At 45.4% G+C, this 17,977-nt stretch overlaps 1 protein-coding gene across 7 annotated transcripts in view; it reads left to right on the top strand.

Annotated features, from left to right (window-relative positions):
• The window catches only part of MIA2 (MIA SH3 domain ER export factor 2), a 316,566-nt gene that overhangs the window by 259,383 nt on the left and 39,206 nt on the right, over positions 1 to 17,977 (top strand). For all 7 annotated transcript variants that reach the window (XM_029598487.1, XM_029598488.1, XM_029598489.1 and 4 more), the window contains one exon: positions 6,705 to 6,863. In XM_029598487.1, the coding sequence (XP_029454347.1) occupies positions 6,705 to 6,863 (159 nt within the window). The remainder of the gene's footprint in view (positions 1 to 6,704; positions 6,864 to 17,977) is intronic.

Raw genomic sequence — 17,977 nt, 5'->3', positions numbered from 1 at the left:
CTCTGTCTTTTATCAGAGGTGGGCTGAAATCACATCGGTTCAGTGGGTACTGGAAGCGTGATATGAGTCGGATATGCGTTGGAATTTCACAGTGTTTCTCAGGACTTGTTCATGATGTCTCTTTGCCACTCCCCGCAGAAGAAGCAGGCAGTGGAATCTACCTTGTCAAGGCTCCTCAGTCTGAGGGCTGTGGTTCCAGTTCCTACGTCTCAGGAAAGTAAGGGGCGATAGTCATAAGAACATAAGAAATTGCCATGCTGGGTCAGACCAAGGGTCCATCAAGCTCAGCATCCTGGTTCCAACAGAGGCCAAAACCAGGCCACAAGAACCTGGCAATTACCCAAACACTAAGAAGATCCCATGCTACTGATGCAATTTTATAGCAGTGGCTATTCCCTAAGTAAACTTGATTAATAGCCATTAATTGACTTCTCCTCCAAGAAATTATCCACACCTTTTTTGAACCCAGCTACACTAACTGCACTAACCACATCCTCTGGCAACAAATTCCAGAGCTTTATTGTGCGTTGAGTGAAAAAGAATTTTCTCCGATTAGTCTTAAATGTGCTACTTGCTAACTTCATGGAATGCCCCCTAGTCCTTCTGTTATTCGAAAGTGTAAATAACCGAGTCACATCTACTCGTTCAAGACCTCTCATGATCTTAAAGACCTCTATCATATCCCCCCTCAGCCGTCTCTTCTCCAAGTTGAACAGCCCTAACCTCTTCAGCCTTTCCTCATAGGGGAGCTGTTCTATCCCCTTTATCATTTTGGTTGCCCTTCTCTGTACCTTCTCCATCGCAACTATATCTTTTTTGAGATGCGGCGACCAGAATTGTACACAGTATTCAAGGTGCTGTCTCACCATGGAGCAATATAGAGGCATTATGACATTTTCCGTTCTATTAACCATTCCCTTCCTAATAATTCCTAACATTCTATTTGCTTTTTTGACTGCTGCAGCACACTGAGCCGACGATTTTAAAGTATTATCCACTATGATGCCCAAGAAGGAGGGCTCCTTTCCTCCCATCCTGGATCTGAAAGAAGTCAACTGTCATTTGTGGGTGACTCGTTTTCGCATGGAAACCTTGCACCCGGTGATAATGGCCATGCAGTTGGGGGAATATCTGACCTCTCTGGATCTGTCCGAGGCCTACCTACATATTCCCATCCGGTTGGAGTACAGTTTTTTGCGTTTTGTGGCTGGGGCGCCATTATCAGTTTTGGGCGATGCTTTTTGGTCTAGCCACTGCTCCCAGAACTTTTTCCAAGGTTATGGTGGTGGTGGCAGCAGACTTGAGAAAGGATAGGATCCTAGTACACATGTATTTGGGTAACTGGCTGATTCGAGCCAAGTCTTTGGAAGAGAGCTGCCTGGTGACCCGAGAGGTGATCTCTTTGTTGCAGGAGCTTGGTTGGGTAGTGAACCTAGTCAAGAGCAATCTTCAGCCTTCTCAGTTGTTGGAGTACCTCGGTGTTTGATTCAAAGTTTACTGCCAGAAGGACAGGTTCAGAAGTTGATGTCGCAGGTGCGTCTTTTGGTGAACACTATATGCCCGACAAGTATGGTCTTCAGGTACTTGGTTTGATGGTGGCAAGAGTGCATATGTGTCCTCTTCAGCACTCCCTGCTGTCTCGTTGGAACCCAGTGTCAGAGGACTATTCGGTTTGGCTCCACTTGCCGATAGAAATCTGCTCTCACCTGCAGTGGTGGTTGCAGGAGGTTCATCTGAGGAAGGCAGTTTTCCTGACATCGCCAGACTGGTTGATACTCACAACAGTTGCAAGTCTCCAGGGTTGGGGAGTGCACTGTCAGTAACTAACAGCACAAGGGCGCTGGAACACAAAAGAGTCTCTCTGGAGCATCAATTGCCTGGAAGCCAGGGCAGTCCGGTTGGTGTGCTTGCAGTTTAGCGACAGACTGCAGGGTCAAGCGGTCCAAATAATGTTGGACAATGCAACAGCAGTGGCTTACATCAGTCAGCAGGGAGGAACCAAGAGCCAGCAAGTGTCCTGGAAATAGACCAGCTTATGGAATGGGCAGAAGGACATCTACAGGTGATCTTGGCCTCTCACATTGCAGGAAAAGACAATGTAAGAGCAGACTTTCTCAGCCGGGAGAGCCTGGACTTGGGAGAATGAGGCATGTCAGATGAGGCATTTCAGCTGATAGTGGATCGGTGGGGCTTTCCGTTCCTAGACCTGTTGGCGACTTCTCGCAATGCAAAGGTTCCTCGCTTCTTCACTCACAGGAGAGATTCAAAGACCTTGGGTATTGATGCTCTCTCATACAAGTCTGGAAGACAAGCTGCTGTATACATTTCCCTCGAGGCCCCTGTTGGGCAGAATAGTTTGCAAGGATCAAAGGCCACAGGGGGATGGTGCTCCTGGTAGCACCGGATTGGCCCAGAAGACCATGGTATATGGATCTGCGAAGACTCATGGTAGAGACTTCCCTTCGTCTTCCACCGCACAAGAATCTGTTGCAGCAGAGGCCTGTCCTTCTTGAAAAACTAACTCGATTTTGCCTTATGGTATGGCCCTTAAAAGGGCTCGCTCGTTGAAGTGTGGCTATTCTTCTGCGGTGATTGCCACCTTGCTACGTACTTGGAAGTTCTCCACTTCCTTAACCTAAATGTGGGTTTGGTGAGTGTGTGAGGCTTGGTGTGAGGATCAAGGTGTTCTTCTTTGTTCGATAAAGATCCTGCTCATTTTGGAATTTTTGCAGGATGGGTTAAATAAGGGTTGGCCCTTAATTCCTTGAAGATACAAGTTGCAGCTCTTGCCTGTTTCAGAGGCCAGGTCAATGGTGAATCCTTATTGTCTCATCCTGATGTGGCTCATTTCTTGAAGGGAGTGAATAATCTTCATTCTCCCTCGCAGGTACCGATTCGCTTGTGGAGTCTTAACCTGATGTTGGATTTCTTTGTGGGTCCTATGTTTCAACTGCTGCAAAGCTATTCCTTGCAGCTATTTACCTTGAAAACAGTGTTTCTGGTGGCGATATGTTCTGTGTGCTGAATTTCTGAGCTTCAGGCTTTGTCTTGCCGGGAGCCATTTCTTCAGGTGACTCCAGGAGCAATACAGCTGCGTACTTTTTCTTGCCTAAAGTGGTCTCAGATTTTCACTTGAATCAGTTAATTTTCTTGGCATCATTGGATAAGGGAAAAGATGCAGAATAATATTGCCTGTTGCATCCTTTGGATGTCAAGAGACATGTCGTGCAGTATCTGGAGATTTCTAAACCTTTCTGAAAGATGGGATCGCCTGTTTGTCCTTCATGGTAGAAGGAAGCAGGGCGAACCAGTTTCATGGACTACAATAGCTCACTGGATTAAGGAGGTAGTCATGGCCAGATATGTGGAGGCTGAAAAGGCATTGCCTGCTCAGGTTAGGGCTCATTCCACTAGGGCTCAGGCAGTGTCATGGGCAGAGGTTAGATTGTTGTCTTCCATTGACATTTGCCGAGCTGAGATGTGGTCCTCCTTACACACTTTTTCCAGGTATTATCGTCTGGATGTGCAGGCCCAGGAGGATGCAGCTTTTGCACATGCGGCGTTGACTGGACCACAGGCAGCCTCCCACCCTAGTCGGGAATAGCTTGGGTACATCTCGTTGGTTCTGAGTCCACCTGTCTACACGCTTAGAATGGAGAAATTACTTCTTAACTGATCATTTTGTTTTCCTTCGAGTAGACAGATGGACTCAGCTTCCTGCCCTTGGCTGCCACATGGTTGGTTTAATGGTCGTGCTGTGGGGCTTTGTGTTCCAGGGGTTTATTGGTAAGTGTTCATCCAGTCCCTAGATTGGGGTATATACATTCATTACCTGAGTTCAGTGTTTCCTGTTGGTTGAATAAAGTAATGATTGACAGTTTTTAATCAAGTTTTTTGCTAGTGTGTTCACAGTTGCTTTTGAAGAGAATACTGGCGGGCTAATGTCTCAGCAGGAGTATATATACTGTGACATCAGTTTGCTCCGTCTCCATCTGCTGGCAAAGGTGCATAAACCACTGGTCCTGATTCCATCTGTCTACACTAAGGAAAACCAAATAGAAATAATGTCTCCATCCCCCACCCTCATGCCCCCCAAAAATAGTTTAGAATTGTATGCCAACTTCAAAAGGCATATTTTAAGACTTCATGATGTGGATGTGGGTTATAAGAAACTCCAGCTATGTGGTGACTTGCTGTTGCTCTGTGCTAGAGGTGGATGAATGAGGGTAGATGTTTGTGTATTTGGGGCTCAGTTGGGAAGGGGTGAAGGGGTGTGGGTTGGTAGGCTGGTAGGGTATGTGGATGGGAGTTGGGGGAGTTTGTATGTTTGAGGGTTTTGTAAAACAGAGGTGGTGCAGCGAATGGGTATGTGGGTGGATAGATGCGGGGGGGGGGGGGGGGGGGGGGTTGGGAGAGTGTGTTTCCCTTGCCCTTCTCTCCCCTGCCCTCACCTCCCTCCCACCTCAGATATTGTCTGGTCGCTGAAGGGGGCCTAGGTAACAAAACTAGTTTTTCCTCCTCCAGTGTTTGCCATGGTGCTGATTCCTCCATCTTCTACCTCCTTGCCTGAGACATCCTCTGGTGTCTTGTGGCCTGTTCCCCCAACTATAGATTTAGTGTCTTGTCTTCCTGCTACCACCAGTGTTCACCATGTTGCTGATCCTGCTGCCCTCACCTTGCAGCGGCGACAGGGTGTGCCGACCTGTCCTCCAGTGTTGTTGCACAGACATACCACTATGCTCACCCGGATCCCCTTACAATTTTATAATTAGAGAATATGAAAATGCATTTTTTAAGAATTGTTTTATCTGTGCTTGGATGTAGAAGCATTTCATTTTCAGTAGAGAAATCCTTATAACCTTGCAAGAAAAAAACTAGAATTGTTAAAGTCTTAGGGAAAAGAACTGGTGCTAAAAGTCAAAAATTGGCTCCAGGCCTCATACGTAATAGCATTGTGTGTAAGGGGAGATGAGTTATGAGTTCTCATGAACATGCATGTTATGCTAATTCCAACACTTTAGTTTAAGGAATGTGCAGGGCAGAAATAGTAAGTGTATTTCTTCTTCAAATGCCCCCACCCTCTACCTTGGAAACAAAAGACACACATGGGTCACAAACATAGCATCATATATAAATATATAAATTTCCATGCAGCTCTCTAGTACAAATCCCTAGAAAGCTCCCTAATTTTTAGTAGTATTGGTCATGTGTCAGTTTGGGATGAATTTCCTCCTAATTTCGTACATTACAAGCCTTTAGATGGCACAGGGTTTGTTGTAGACATTGACACACTGAATGATTTTATTTTTAACTTGCCCTTTCTGAATAGTCTTCATACCTCTTTTTTTCTATACTATATTGCATATCGAAAAATGCTAAGTAAACCCCACTTCTGTTTACTTCTAGACTTTTCCTGCTACCATCTTTCATTACAGCTGTTTTCCTCTACCCTCCCTTCTTAATTCTTTCCCTTCTGCAGCTCCTTGTACTTTAGGTTTCGTCTATGGAGGGCCCTGACTACTACTTCCAGCTGTGGCTGTATGTGCGTCTCCTTCCTGCCATTTCTTTCTTTTGCTCTGTCCTCTTTCATCCCTTGGTCAGTTGGCAGAACAGTATAGTGACTGGGGAGCGGAGGGCAGACATGAAGTACTTTTCTCTTATTCTGCTACTTTGCCTGCCTTATGATCTATTGGCTTACCCTACTTCAGGGGCATTTGTAATAAGCTGAGTATTAAAACTATGCTCTGAAGTTCAGTGCACTGTTTCTTGATGCACAGATTACAAATATTTTAATTTCTGATGCAGTAAGTTAATGATATACTAATGCTTTGGGAATAAAAAAAAAATGCACACAAATGCAAAAGAGAATGCTTAAACCATAATTTTTGTGCAGAAAGCATTTTTTATGTTCTCAAATCATATTTTATGCACAGAAAATGTGCTTGTGTGCAAAGCATGTTTTCTGCACAAAAAAATCCCAATTACATGGCCCAGCACCGGAACTACAGCTTCTACCCATAAACCTAATGTAAGGCCTGGAAACTTTACTCCATCTCTGAGTAGGAGTTCAGCTTCCAGAGTGAAGAAAACATGAGGCAAGCTAGAGTTCTTGGGGGTAATAGATAATGCCATCATTAGCATGGGATTTACATGAGAAGGTGCTATCCTATACACATGTGTAAAACTTGCTGCATCAGCAGGAAAGTTTTCACTCCAAAAATGTGCACATAATTGCGGATTAAACTATACACTTTACTGAGCTCACCTTATTAAATCAGTCCTTCAGAGTGCCAGTTATTTGTGGAAGGTGGAAAAAGCAACAGTGCTGGGGAGAACATCATCTTGCTTCCTCTCTCCCAAGCTGTTTGTGCTGTTGTTTGGGTTGCAGGCTCTGTTTTCAAAACTGATGTTGGTTGTGCCTTTGCTATAAACCATGCCTGCTGGCCCTATGTATTGTGGTCAGGTAAACTATGGTATGTGGGCCATGAGCTTGCCAATAGTGTTTTAAGATACCAATTACAAACTATTCTGTTGTGTACTCTTTCCTGGAAAATGCCTTCTTTCAGTCTTAATAAAGATATGTTTCCAAACAATTATTTTAATTCAAATAGGTGTGAGATGCAGAAGGATGGTATAAAATATAGGTTTGCAATAGATGTAGAATGTGTATTTTGCATTGGAAATATTTTGTTCATCCTGTTTAGCATTGAGAGGAGCTGGGAACCATGCTGAATACCCTACTACTAATGAACGTGCAGAACTGAGCTACGACAGGACATCTGATCATCAGAGGCCCCATTCAGATACTGGATCTCTGTCACCTCCGTGGGAGAGAGAACATAAGATGAATGTCCCAACGTCAGGTTTGTGTACTCTATTTCACTTGTGGAGTGTGTACTGGCTATGCACTAAGTGCTTCTCAACTGATGTGACTTGGCAAAGCTAGCCAGGTAGACTTGGAAATGACATTAAAAAAATAGATCAACTATTGGGCACCTGCTGGGTTGTTGTGAGATAGGATGCTGGGCTTGATGGATCTTGGTCTGATGCATCATGACATTTCTTATGTTCTAATGAGACAGAGAATGAGAAGATCCTGGATTTAGGGTGGGGAGGAATCTAGGGAGGTAATGGAGGAGATTTTTCCACTTGGACAAATTAGCCCGATTGTTGCTGAGGAGATCACCGTAATTAAGTTGATACAGATTCTTAAATACTAGCCTTTAAGCCCGTAACAACGGGCTACATTTAAAAACTTTTTTTCGGTCCATTTCCTTCCCTCTCCCCTCTAGTCTCCCTCCCCCCTCTCTCCTTCCCCCCTCCCCCCTCTCCTCCTCCCTCTCCTCCCTCCCCTCAGCTCTCTCCCCCCTCCCCCCTCTCTCCCTCTCACCTCCCCCTCCCCCCTCTATTCTCCCTCCCTCTCACCTCCCCCCTCTATTCTCCCTCCCTCTCCCTCCCCCCTCCCCCCCCTCTCCCCCTCCCCTCACTCACTCTCTCCTCCCTCCTCCTCTCCTCCCCTCACTCTCTCTCCTCCCTCCCTCATCCCTCCTCCCTCCCCTCCCCCTCTCCTCCCCCTCTCACCCTCTCCCCGCTCCCCTCACCTCACTCAATCCCCTCCCCTTTCAGCTCATTCACAACCGGCAGACGGAAGATCTCCGGGGGGGTCCCTCCTTACCTCGCGTGCGGCGCCGCCGTCACTACTGCTTCTCCCGCTCCTGCTCCTCGCCGCTGCCGCCACTCCTGCTCCTGCTCCTAAGGACCCAGCGCCATTTTTTTTTCGGGCACGCTTCGCTCTGACCGACGTGCTCGCTCACGCATGCGCGGTAGAGCTGCTCTCTACTGCGCGTTTGCGGGCCGTCGGTCAGAGCCCATTTATAAGGTAGATTGGCATAATACAAAACCCAGGGATCAAAAACTGTCTGAGACAAACTTAAATTTAGACAGCTGAGCTGGTACTCTGACCTTATCCCTCAATAGAAATATCTACGACTTATCGAAATTGATCTTGTAACCGGAGAGAAGACCATAGACTGCAAGAAGATCCATCAGGCCAGGCCCACACTCCGATAAATCAGACAAGTAGATCAAAACATCTGTGTAAAGTAAGATTTTGTGTTCTCTACCACCTAGGCACATACCCCTGATCCCCTCATCGTGCCTGTATCCTCCATAAATGACTCATGAGCAAGTGACTCAAGGGTGAAGAGCAGGGCAGACAAAGGGTAGCCTTGCTGCATACCCCTAGCTATATTGATAAAGAGCCATTTATCAAAAGGCATGCCCTTGGCATATGATGCACTGTATTAATCCAAGCAACATATCTGTCAGTAATTCCAACTGATTCATAACCTCAAAGCCAGAAAAGCCTGTCAAAGGCCTTCTCTGCATCGCTCCTGGCAGTCCCGTTCTCTTAGCCAGATGCAAAACATAGCAGTTGATGTACGACCTTTAACAAACTCAATTTGATCAGATGAATTAAGTTTCCAATCTTAACTATAAAACTTTGTCTAGAATTTTGATATCGAAATTCAGTAATGATATGGAATGAAAAAAGCCACAGTTCTGGGCATCTTTATCTTTCTTCTGTATAAGGCAGATATTGGCATCTGCCGTGTCCTCCAAAGTGGCCTCCGACACTCCCGCATCATTGAAAAGAGGTAAAAGAAGGGGAACCAAGTCTGAGAAGTATTTTGTAAACAAATCAATATGGAAACCACCTGGACCTGAGCATTCCCTCTCAGGAGCACCTTGACAGCCACTTGGATTTCGAGCAAGGGGATAAGCCCAGCCAATATCTCCCTCTGAGAATCTTGCAATCTAATGAGGGCTAAAAGGCAACAATTTCCTCTCTTCCCAGGAAAATACCCCTGGAATAGAGAGCTGAAAAATGTATAAAAAAGATTCCCTATTTTTAGAGGATCGTAGATGATACCTCCCACCTTTGTTTTAAGACTTACAATGACTGATCTAGAGGCCTTTTTTAAACTACCTGTGCTAAGAAAGCCCTGGTGTTATTTCCATGTTCATAATACATTAATTTTGTATATTTCAGGATTGTCTTTATTTTATCAACTTCTAATGTATTACATTTCTGTCTAGCTGCAGGGTCTTTCCTGAATAGTCTTTTTTTTTTTTGTGCAGAATCTCCAATTCTCCAATTTTCTCCAGAAACTGATCAGCTTTTATATAGAGGTGATTGGAATCTTTGCCCTAATCCACTCCACTGGTCGACAAGACCTCTGCAGTTAAAAGTGGATCCCTGTCAGACTCTGGTATTCATGAGCTGGTTGGCCTATTTCAACTTATAGATATTTGGCGAGTGCTACATCCTCACAAAAAGGATTATGCATTCTACTCCTGAAGACACTGTATATACAGTAGGCTAAATTTTTTATATTCTCCTGGCTTGACTTCCCTAATTATAGTGGAAATCTTGTTAGCTCACTGTCTGATCACCACCCAGTTGTAATTTGCATGGACCCTTGGGCTGAGCAACCATGGACTTTACCTTGGAAGCTCAACTCTTCTTTATTGGGGGATAAACACTTCCCAACATTCCTTAGAGGCGATTGCTGATTTTTTTTTAACTTGCTCAACCCCTCTTCTGACTATATCAGCTTTACATTGGGATGCCTTTAAGGTATGTCTTTGAGGTAAAATAATTTCATATGCCAGCTATGTGCAGAAGGAGCTTAACACCAAAAAGAGCTAGAGTATCAGTAAAAGTTCAATAAAATTTGGAGGGCGAATCCACTGCACAGTGCTATAGCCACAATAGCCTTCATGCTGCAACCATTGAGGCTACAGGATTGGAAGAGATCCCAATAAGGTCATATAAGGCATACTCCAGGAAAGCAGTCCCAGACTCTAGTCGAGCTGTCTCCTGCCCTTCAAGGAGCTGCTGTTCCCAGCACAAGCACCCAAGCTACATAGATATTACGGATAGTGATCTGCATCAGTAAAGATGTGGATGAAAAGGCATCGTGAAATAGAATCTAAATCTTTCTATCCTGGTGATCTTTGAGGGCTGTGTGCCCTATATCATCGGAATAGTTGTTTTTCAGGCACCCATCAAAACTAGGGTGCCTCTCCACAACATCTGAAAAAAGTCTTTGGCATCCAGTGGCAAAGAGTTTAGCTTGTTGAAGTCTCAGCACCTTTGAACTATTCTCAGGGGATTCCCACTCCATTAGGAGCATATCCTGCACTTTTGAATGAAGTGTAAAGGCTTTAGATGATGTTTGGATTCCTTGCTCTTATTGCCACCCCACATCTAGTGGTTGAAATGATCAGGGCAGACCCGTGGCAGCTGCATGTACCCCTCCTTCACCAGGCTTCTGTAAATACAGAAGACCTGTTGTAAAATGCCAAAGAAAAACAACAGTTCTGGGCAGAAGTCCCCTAGAGAGAGAAGAGAGAGAGAGAGCAGGTTCCTGGCATAGCTTCAGCACAAGTGCTCCCGTATGGGAGAACACCACGGGTCCCCTCCTCGAGGATACAGAGCCTCAGCTGGGGAGAAACTGGCTGTAATGACCCATGGGCTACATATAAAAATGGTTGTCATACTTGCCGAAATGGCCACCTCTGAGGAGAAAATAAAAACGGATCTCAGCACCAGACTCAACTGCTGCTGTATCTGGATCCAAGAACCTGACCACAAGCACTGCTGAGCTTGTGCTGCCGGTCTGAGGTGCTTTTGAAGGCTCATCTGGATAATCACTGCTACCGAAGCAAACAGGATAGTAGGAGCTGGAACTGCAGCAGAAGCGCCAGGTCACACACTTTCCAGTGCTGAATGGGCTTCATCAAAATGTGGTCAGAAACTGCAAAGAAATTCTGTAGGCCCGAAGATGAGAAAGAGACTGATGGATGGTGAACCTTTTTCACAGGTCAAGCAGGATGGTAGTCCTCACTACTGTGACATCACAGGATGGAGCCCAATCACGGAACACTTTTGTCAAAGTTTCTAGAACTTTGACTGGCACCTACTGGGCATTCCCAGGATGGCACTAACCCTGCAACCAGCAGGGGTCCCCCTTCAGTCTTTTTTTTTCCACGCAGCAGTAGCCATGAGGCTTAAGGAGCTCCACAGAGATTCCTGACAGGAATTTTCCTCACGGAATTACTATACAACTTTCTACCCCACAGGGGTCCCCCGCTTTCATTTTTACGTCCGCGGTGGGTCCGGTAAGTTTTTTTTACCCAATTCCGGTCGATTCCCATCGAGTTTGGCCTTCACGGCCTACTGGCCGTCGACCGCACTGCAGCTAAATTTTTTCACAGGCCATGGCGTTGGGGTTCTCTCGATGCCTGGACTGCACCTGCACAATGTCCAATACTGACCCTCACCAGGTATGTGTAATGTGTCTGGGTATTGAGCATCATGTCCCTTACTTGCACCAAATGTGCCCTTATGACACCTAAAGGTCGCAAGGCTAGAGTGGAGAAAATGGAACTTCTCTTTCGGTCAAAAACCCCAACGCCGTCCATAGTGTTGACATCATCTGAACTGACACCGTCTATGTCGCACCATCATCTGGCACTGGCTGGTGTCCGACCCGCATCGATAACTCCACGGCCATCGACATCCTCTGTTCCCCCTCATGAAAAGGACAGAGGTGACTGTCGAGAAAAGCATCGGCATCGCAGGTCTCAGACCGTTAACGCAGGCAAGGGCTCGACATAGTTATTGTCTGAACCGTCATCGAAGAAAGCTTGTCCAGAAAAGGCACCGTCCCTATCTGGTTCAGGGTCACCGAGGCAACCTTCACCGGGACCGGTGATAGGAGCCGCGATTCCACCTCCAACGGTGGTCCCTCCGGCTACGCCTCCGCCGCCTCCTCATCCGGCATAGGGGCTCCATGCTCCAGGTTTCTGGAACTGGATCAGATGATTCAGGAGGCCATTGGCAAAGCGATGCAAGGCTTCAAGGTTCCATCGACACCGGTACCGATGCCTGAACCGGTAGCCGATCCCATTCCCGTAGGTCTAGCACCGTTACTGATGAGAATGGAAGTGCTGATCGCTGCTTTTCCTCCGAGAGATCCGATGACTCCAATGGACCCGGTGCCTTCCTCTCTGATTCCTCTTTCATCGGTAGACGAAGGAGAAACACCGTTCCTTCCGCCATCGGGAGTGCTTCTGATGCTTAGATCATCGGTTTCACCGATTGCATCTTTGTTTCCATTGGTGCCACCATCCCATCCATCGATGCCATTGGTGCCACCATCGGTGCCACCGGTGACACCATCAATGCCTTCGGTGCCTCGCCCGGGACCTTCAGGTATACCAATTTTTTGTCCCTCCAAAGACACTGGGGGTGCTGGAGATGATCCCTATGATACCTGGACTGACTATTCATCCCAGGATACCGATGACTTGCCATCGCCACCCTCTCCTGCTGAAAGCAGGAAGCGTTCTCCGCCAGAGGACGTGTCCATTAATTTTGTGAAGGAAATGGCTGAAGTGGTTCCTTTTCAACTTCAGACAGAACAAGATGATAGACATCAGATGATGGAGCTTCTTCAATTTTTAGATGCTCCTAAAGAACTAACATCTATTCCCATCCATGATGTCCTCCTTGATCTTCTCAAAAGAAATTGGGAACATCCTGGTTCTGTGGCACCAGTCAATCAGAAAGCTGACACTACATACCTAGTCCAGTAATCTCCTGGTTTCCAGAAGTCCCAATTGGACCACCATTGTTGAGTCAGCCCAAAAGAAAGCCCGATGATCCAAGCCTCATTCTTCCTATCCTCCAGTAAAGGAACAAAAGTTCCTTGATGCTATAGGTCGTTGTATCTTTCAAGGGGCTATGCTTATATCCCGCATCGCCTCTTACCACAACTTTATATGACCCAGTACAACAGGGTCCTCTTTAAACAAATACAGGACTTTGCTGAATCCCTACCTCAACACTCTCAAGACCAATTACATGTCCTAGCTCAAAAGGGTTTAGAAGCGGGCAAGCATGAGATAAGATCTTCCTATGACGTTTTTGACACCGCTTCCCAGGGTTTCAGCAACAGCCATTTTTGCAAGGCGATGGGCCTGGCTAAAGTTGTCCTACCTATGGCCTGAGGTCCAAGATAGACTATCTGATTTGGGGAGCACACGTTGCCAATTTACAAACTTAAGGATCTTGGTCTCCAGAGGAAGCCAAACACGAGATCAATTTCCTGGAGCTATGAGCAATCAGATATGCCCTCCAAGTATTTCAGGATCACCTCTCCAACCAGGTCATCCTGATTCAAACGGACAACCAGGTGGCCATGTGGTACATCAACAAACTAGGAGGAACAGACTCCCGCCTCCTGTGTCAGGAGGCTGCGCAGATATGGGCGGAGGCCCTCTCCCACTCGATGTACCTCAGGGCCACCTACTTGCCGGTGGGACACCCTCTAAGCTCTATCAAACCCCCTCAGGCTGAAAGCCTTTCACAGGGCTTGCATAATTCTTTAAGTAGCTATCCTCTAAATAGGACACTGGGACATAATGGGTTAACTGGGAAGCACCAGAAGCCTGGCCCATAGTTTGTTGTCAATAAAGCAGAAAAGGCTGACAAATACAGAACTGCTCAAAATTTCTCTACTGGGCCAGGCAAAAGATGAAGCCTGGGAGTCAAGTTCTTTCTGCGCCAGACCAATATGACCTGCCATCTGCTGGAGACAGAGATACTGGCTTTTTGCTGGAGCTGCACCATGATAACTACTAATGATGATGTCACAAAAAAAGATGTTTCCTCTGTCTCCATCTGCCAGTAGGGGCAAAAAGCCCACACATCTGGACTGGTATAGCAGGTTAAGGAAAGTAAGGTTGCCAGATTTCTGGTAGGTGAATCTGGGGGCACTTGTTTCCTGTAGTGTTAGTAGTGACTGTACAATTCATTTTGGTGGGGGAAAATCATGCAAACTTTTGGTTGGGTATGCAATGAGGAATGAACAAACTTGAAAGTGTGGCAAGAAAAAAAAAGGTTGTGAGGCACTGCACTGGCTAATCAATAATCAGCTTTGCTAATGATATCAGCCTACCAGTGAGAGCCAATTAGTATAACCAGCAATGCATGGGAGAGTGAGTAGAATATGACAGCATTTACTTTCTTTTAAACATTTTGATTCATTTTAAGAGTTAATATATGATGCTGGGAGCAAAGCCCTTTGCTTATAGTACATAACTGTGAAACCTGAAGACATGTCAACTTGCAGCAAATGCTGTGAAAAACACAAGTTCCTCTTGATCCGCAAATAACAATAATATAACAATGCATAAAGGATCAAAAATATTTGTGATGAGGTATCATAAAATGGTGTGGACAGCCTATGTATTTAAAGGCAGCAGCACCCAAGGTTCAGTCATGTACCAGGCCATGTCTCACTATCCTTGTAGAACTCATATTTTTTCCTTTTTAGTTCTATTAAAGTGTAGGAAAAAATTCTTATTTTCAAAAATATGCCATATTGATTCTTCGGGTTTCCGGCTTAATCTGAACGGGATTCTACTATTGCTGCGGCATCCTGCGCTTTCATGTGCTACCCAGGGTTTTTTCTCAGTTTTAACCCCCTTCTCTTCCTGTCTAGTCCAGGCTTCAAAATGACTGACTGTTTTCATTCAAGGGCCACAGCCTGCAGCTCCATCAGGAGCCTTGTATGCTTTCACAGAGTCACTAGCACTAAGTGTTGCCGTTGTATGGTGGCGATGAATGCTAGAGCATCCCCAGTCATCCTGAGGCACAGAAGCTGGGCCTTGGAATCCCACACAACACACAGTCCAGGATCAGTTTTTACCAAGCGCCTTTTATCAAGGGACAGACATTTTAATAAATACATTTTCTGTTTTGAGTAGCAAGATTCAGGGGATATGCAGCAATTGATCGTATGAGGGCCCATACCCACAAATGGTCATCATTAAGAGTAAGTAGGTGTGATGGACATAAGATGATAAGCAGCGATTTAATTGATCTAAAAATTATACCAGTGTCATTCTCTGGAGTGAGACTATGTATCATTCAGTGAGCGCAATAGAAGAATTCAAAAGAATTATTTTAATTAAACCTACCGGTAATTTTTAATAATGACTTACTCAGTTAATAAATCCCTTGATTCTTTGGTGTTACAAACTGTTCCAGTACTCGCTCAGCAGTGCTTTATAATGACAGCTGCTTCAGAGCACAAATCTCTTCTTCTTCTAGAAACAAGGATGTCCGGTTAAACAGTAAATGCTTTTCACTCCCTTCTGGAAGTGAGTCAAGCTACGGCCTTTCCAGATTAGTGAATAAACTGTGCTTGAATAGAGACTGGGAAGGTCATTGCATACGGAATTGTTACTCTGAAAGACTTTTCAGGAGGTCCTAAATATACAGATTTTTTTTTTCCTTCTGCCAATTTTTTGTTTTTGGTGGGCTGTAACATTGAGAATTGAAATTATTTGCTGACAGTTGCAGAGCAGTAGAGGCTGGAAAGTGTAGCCTAATATTTTTTGCCATTGTCTGACAGAAGAATTAGATTTCATGTACAAAGGCAAATGGCTAGTGATGGTTTGATTGTAAAGTGTATCGTCACATTTTCCATAGTAGTAAATGCCATCTAAGGCAAGGCAGAGCTGCCAAACCTGCTTGGAAAACTGGTTTTATGAACCCATTTCTGAAGCTAGGCATTGCCAGAACAGCATTTATACTTTTGTCTTTTATGACCAGAGTTATGCCTGCTTCCCATTTGGCCAGAGAGGTCTTGTTTTGAGAGTTACTGAATCTTCATTTCTAAGTATTTACATACAGAACATTTTACATAAAAGTGCAGATTATATTGAGACAGTATATATGTTAAAGAATATTTCTTCTGTGTAAGATACAATGTGGTTTTTTTATAATGGGGCTGTGAAGCAGCAGATGCTAGTATTTAAATGTTTAATTGGATGATTAATTTCCATTAAACGGTGATGCTAACTTGCCACGCCTGCTCTTTAATCATTTCAGCTGAGGGCTGGTGAAATGCTTGCCAATGAAACATTGCTTTTAAATTGTTTATTTCAGATGCAGTGGTGAGTCATGACAGATAATGGGTAGTGTTTTGTTCTGGCGAATACATTATAAATTTACTATGAAAACCCTAGCTCATAATTTCAATTACACTTATTCTCTGCATGATCGCTCATGTCAAAAATCAAATTGTACAATGGCTGGATCACCTTAGAGTTCTTAGCGTGTTGATTAACATCGTTTTACTGCACCACCCACAGTGCTTGCTGCATTACAGATGTAGGTCAGTATTGCAAAATTTTTGAATGTCTGACATGTTCAGATCTTTTTATTAACCATATCCAAAGACACGTGATACATGGTTTCCTTTGTACATCGAGAAATACAAAGAACAATTTAATAATCTTTTCAATAATTTTCTCTCAAAGACCCACACCCATCCACCCACCTCCCTCTTAAGAACAGGGTAACAGAGAAATATCTAAAGTACCTGAATGTAATCTGCTTTGAAGTGCCTGAAAAAGCGAAATATAAATTAAGAATATAAGAAGTTGCCATGCTGGGTCAGACCAAGGGTCCATCAAGCCCAGCATCCTGTTTCCAACAATAGCCAATCCAAGTTACAAGTACCTGGCAAGAACCCAAACACTAAGTAGATCCCATGCTACTGATGCCAGTAATAGCAGTGGCTATTCCCTAAGTCAACTTGATTAATAGTTTATGAACTTCTCCTCCAGGAACTTATCCAAACCTTCTTTAAACCCAGCTACACTAAATGCTCTAACCACATCCTCCAGCAACGAATTCCAGAGCTTAATTTTGCATTCAGTGAAAAATAATTTTCTCCAGTTTGTTTTGAATGTGCTACTTGCTAACCACATGGCGTGCCCCCTAGTCCTTGTATTGTCTGAAAAGACAACTACACCCACATCGAGATCTTCCATGCTCACAGGACGTATCTGCACTTTGTGGTTGGTAAGCAGCATTTTCAGTACAGGGTGTTGCCGTTCAGCCTGGCCTTGGCCCCACATGTCTTCACCAAATGCCTGACCATGGTAGGTGCGTACCTCTGCAGGTTGGAGGTGTATTTGTTCCCCTACCTGGATGATTAGCTTGTCAAGAACCCCACCCAGGAGGGAGCGGTACGGTCTCTGCGCTTGACTGTTTGGGTGTTAGAGACCCTGGGGTTTATTGTCAACTACCTGAAATTTCATCTCAACCAGTCACCTCAGTTAGACTTCGTTAGCGCCAGGTTGGACACGGCTCAGGGCTGAGCATATCTTCCCCACTAATGGGCACTCATGTTGAGGTCCATTGCGGGAGTGGTCCACCAGAGCTGGCAGGTCTCGGCATGCTGCATGCTGCAACTCTTGGGACACATGGCCACGACCGTCCATGTTACTCCCTTAGCTCGCTTGCATATGCACAGGACCTCCATGTCCACATCTGGGTTACTCCACCTCTCCGGGATTCTTTGTCTTGGTGAGAGAGTCTTATCAACTTGGAGCCGCGGGTGCCTTTTCAAAGTCCCTCTGCCCAGATTGTGCTCACTAGGGATGTGTCCAACCTAGGGTGGGGTGCCCATGTGGAGGGGCTCCCACCCAGGGCTTGTGGTCCTCACAGGAAGCACAGTGTCAGATCAACTTCCTGGAGCTCCATGCGATCCGGTACGCACTCTGGGCATTCAGGGATCGATTGATCAACAAGGTAGTTCTGATCCAGACCGATAACCAGGTGGCAATGTGGTACATCAACAAACAGGGAGGTACGAGGTGGTTCCTCCTGTGCCAGGAAGCTATTCAGATCTGGTTTTGGGCTCTGTTGCAGGGTATGGTTCTTTGAGCACAGGGCCTTGGTAAGGCCTCACCTGGAGTACTGTGTTCAGTTCTGGAGACCGTATCTCCAAAGGGACAGAGACAGGATGGAAGCGGTCCAAAGAAGGGCGATCAAAAAGGTGGATGGTCTTCATAAAATGACTTATGAGGAGAGATTGAAGAACCTAAA

Source organism: Rhinatrema bivittatum, chromosome 4 (genome assembly GCF_901001135.1).
Source record: "Rhinatrema bivittatum chromosome 4, aRhiBiv1.1, whole genome shotgun sequence".
Lineage (NCBI taxonomy): Eukaryota > Metazoa > Chordata > Amphibia > Gymnophiona > Rhinatrematidae > Rhinatrema > Rhinatrema bivittatum.
The sequence above is the reverse complement of the archived record's forward strand: the minus strand, read 5'-3'. Positions and strand labels throughout refer to the sequence as shown.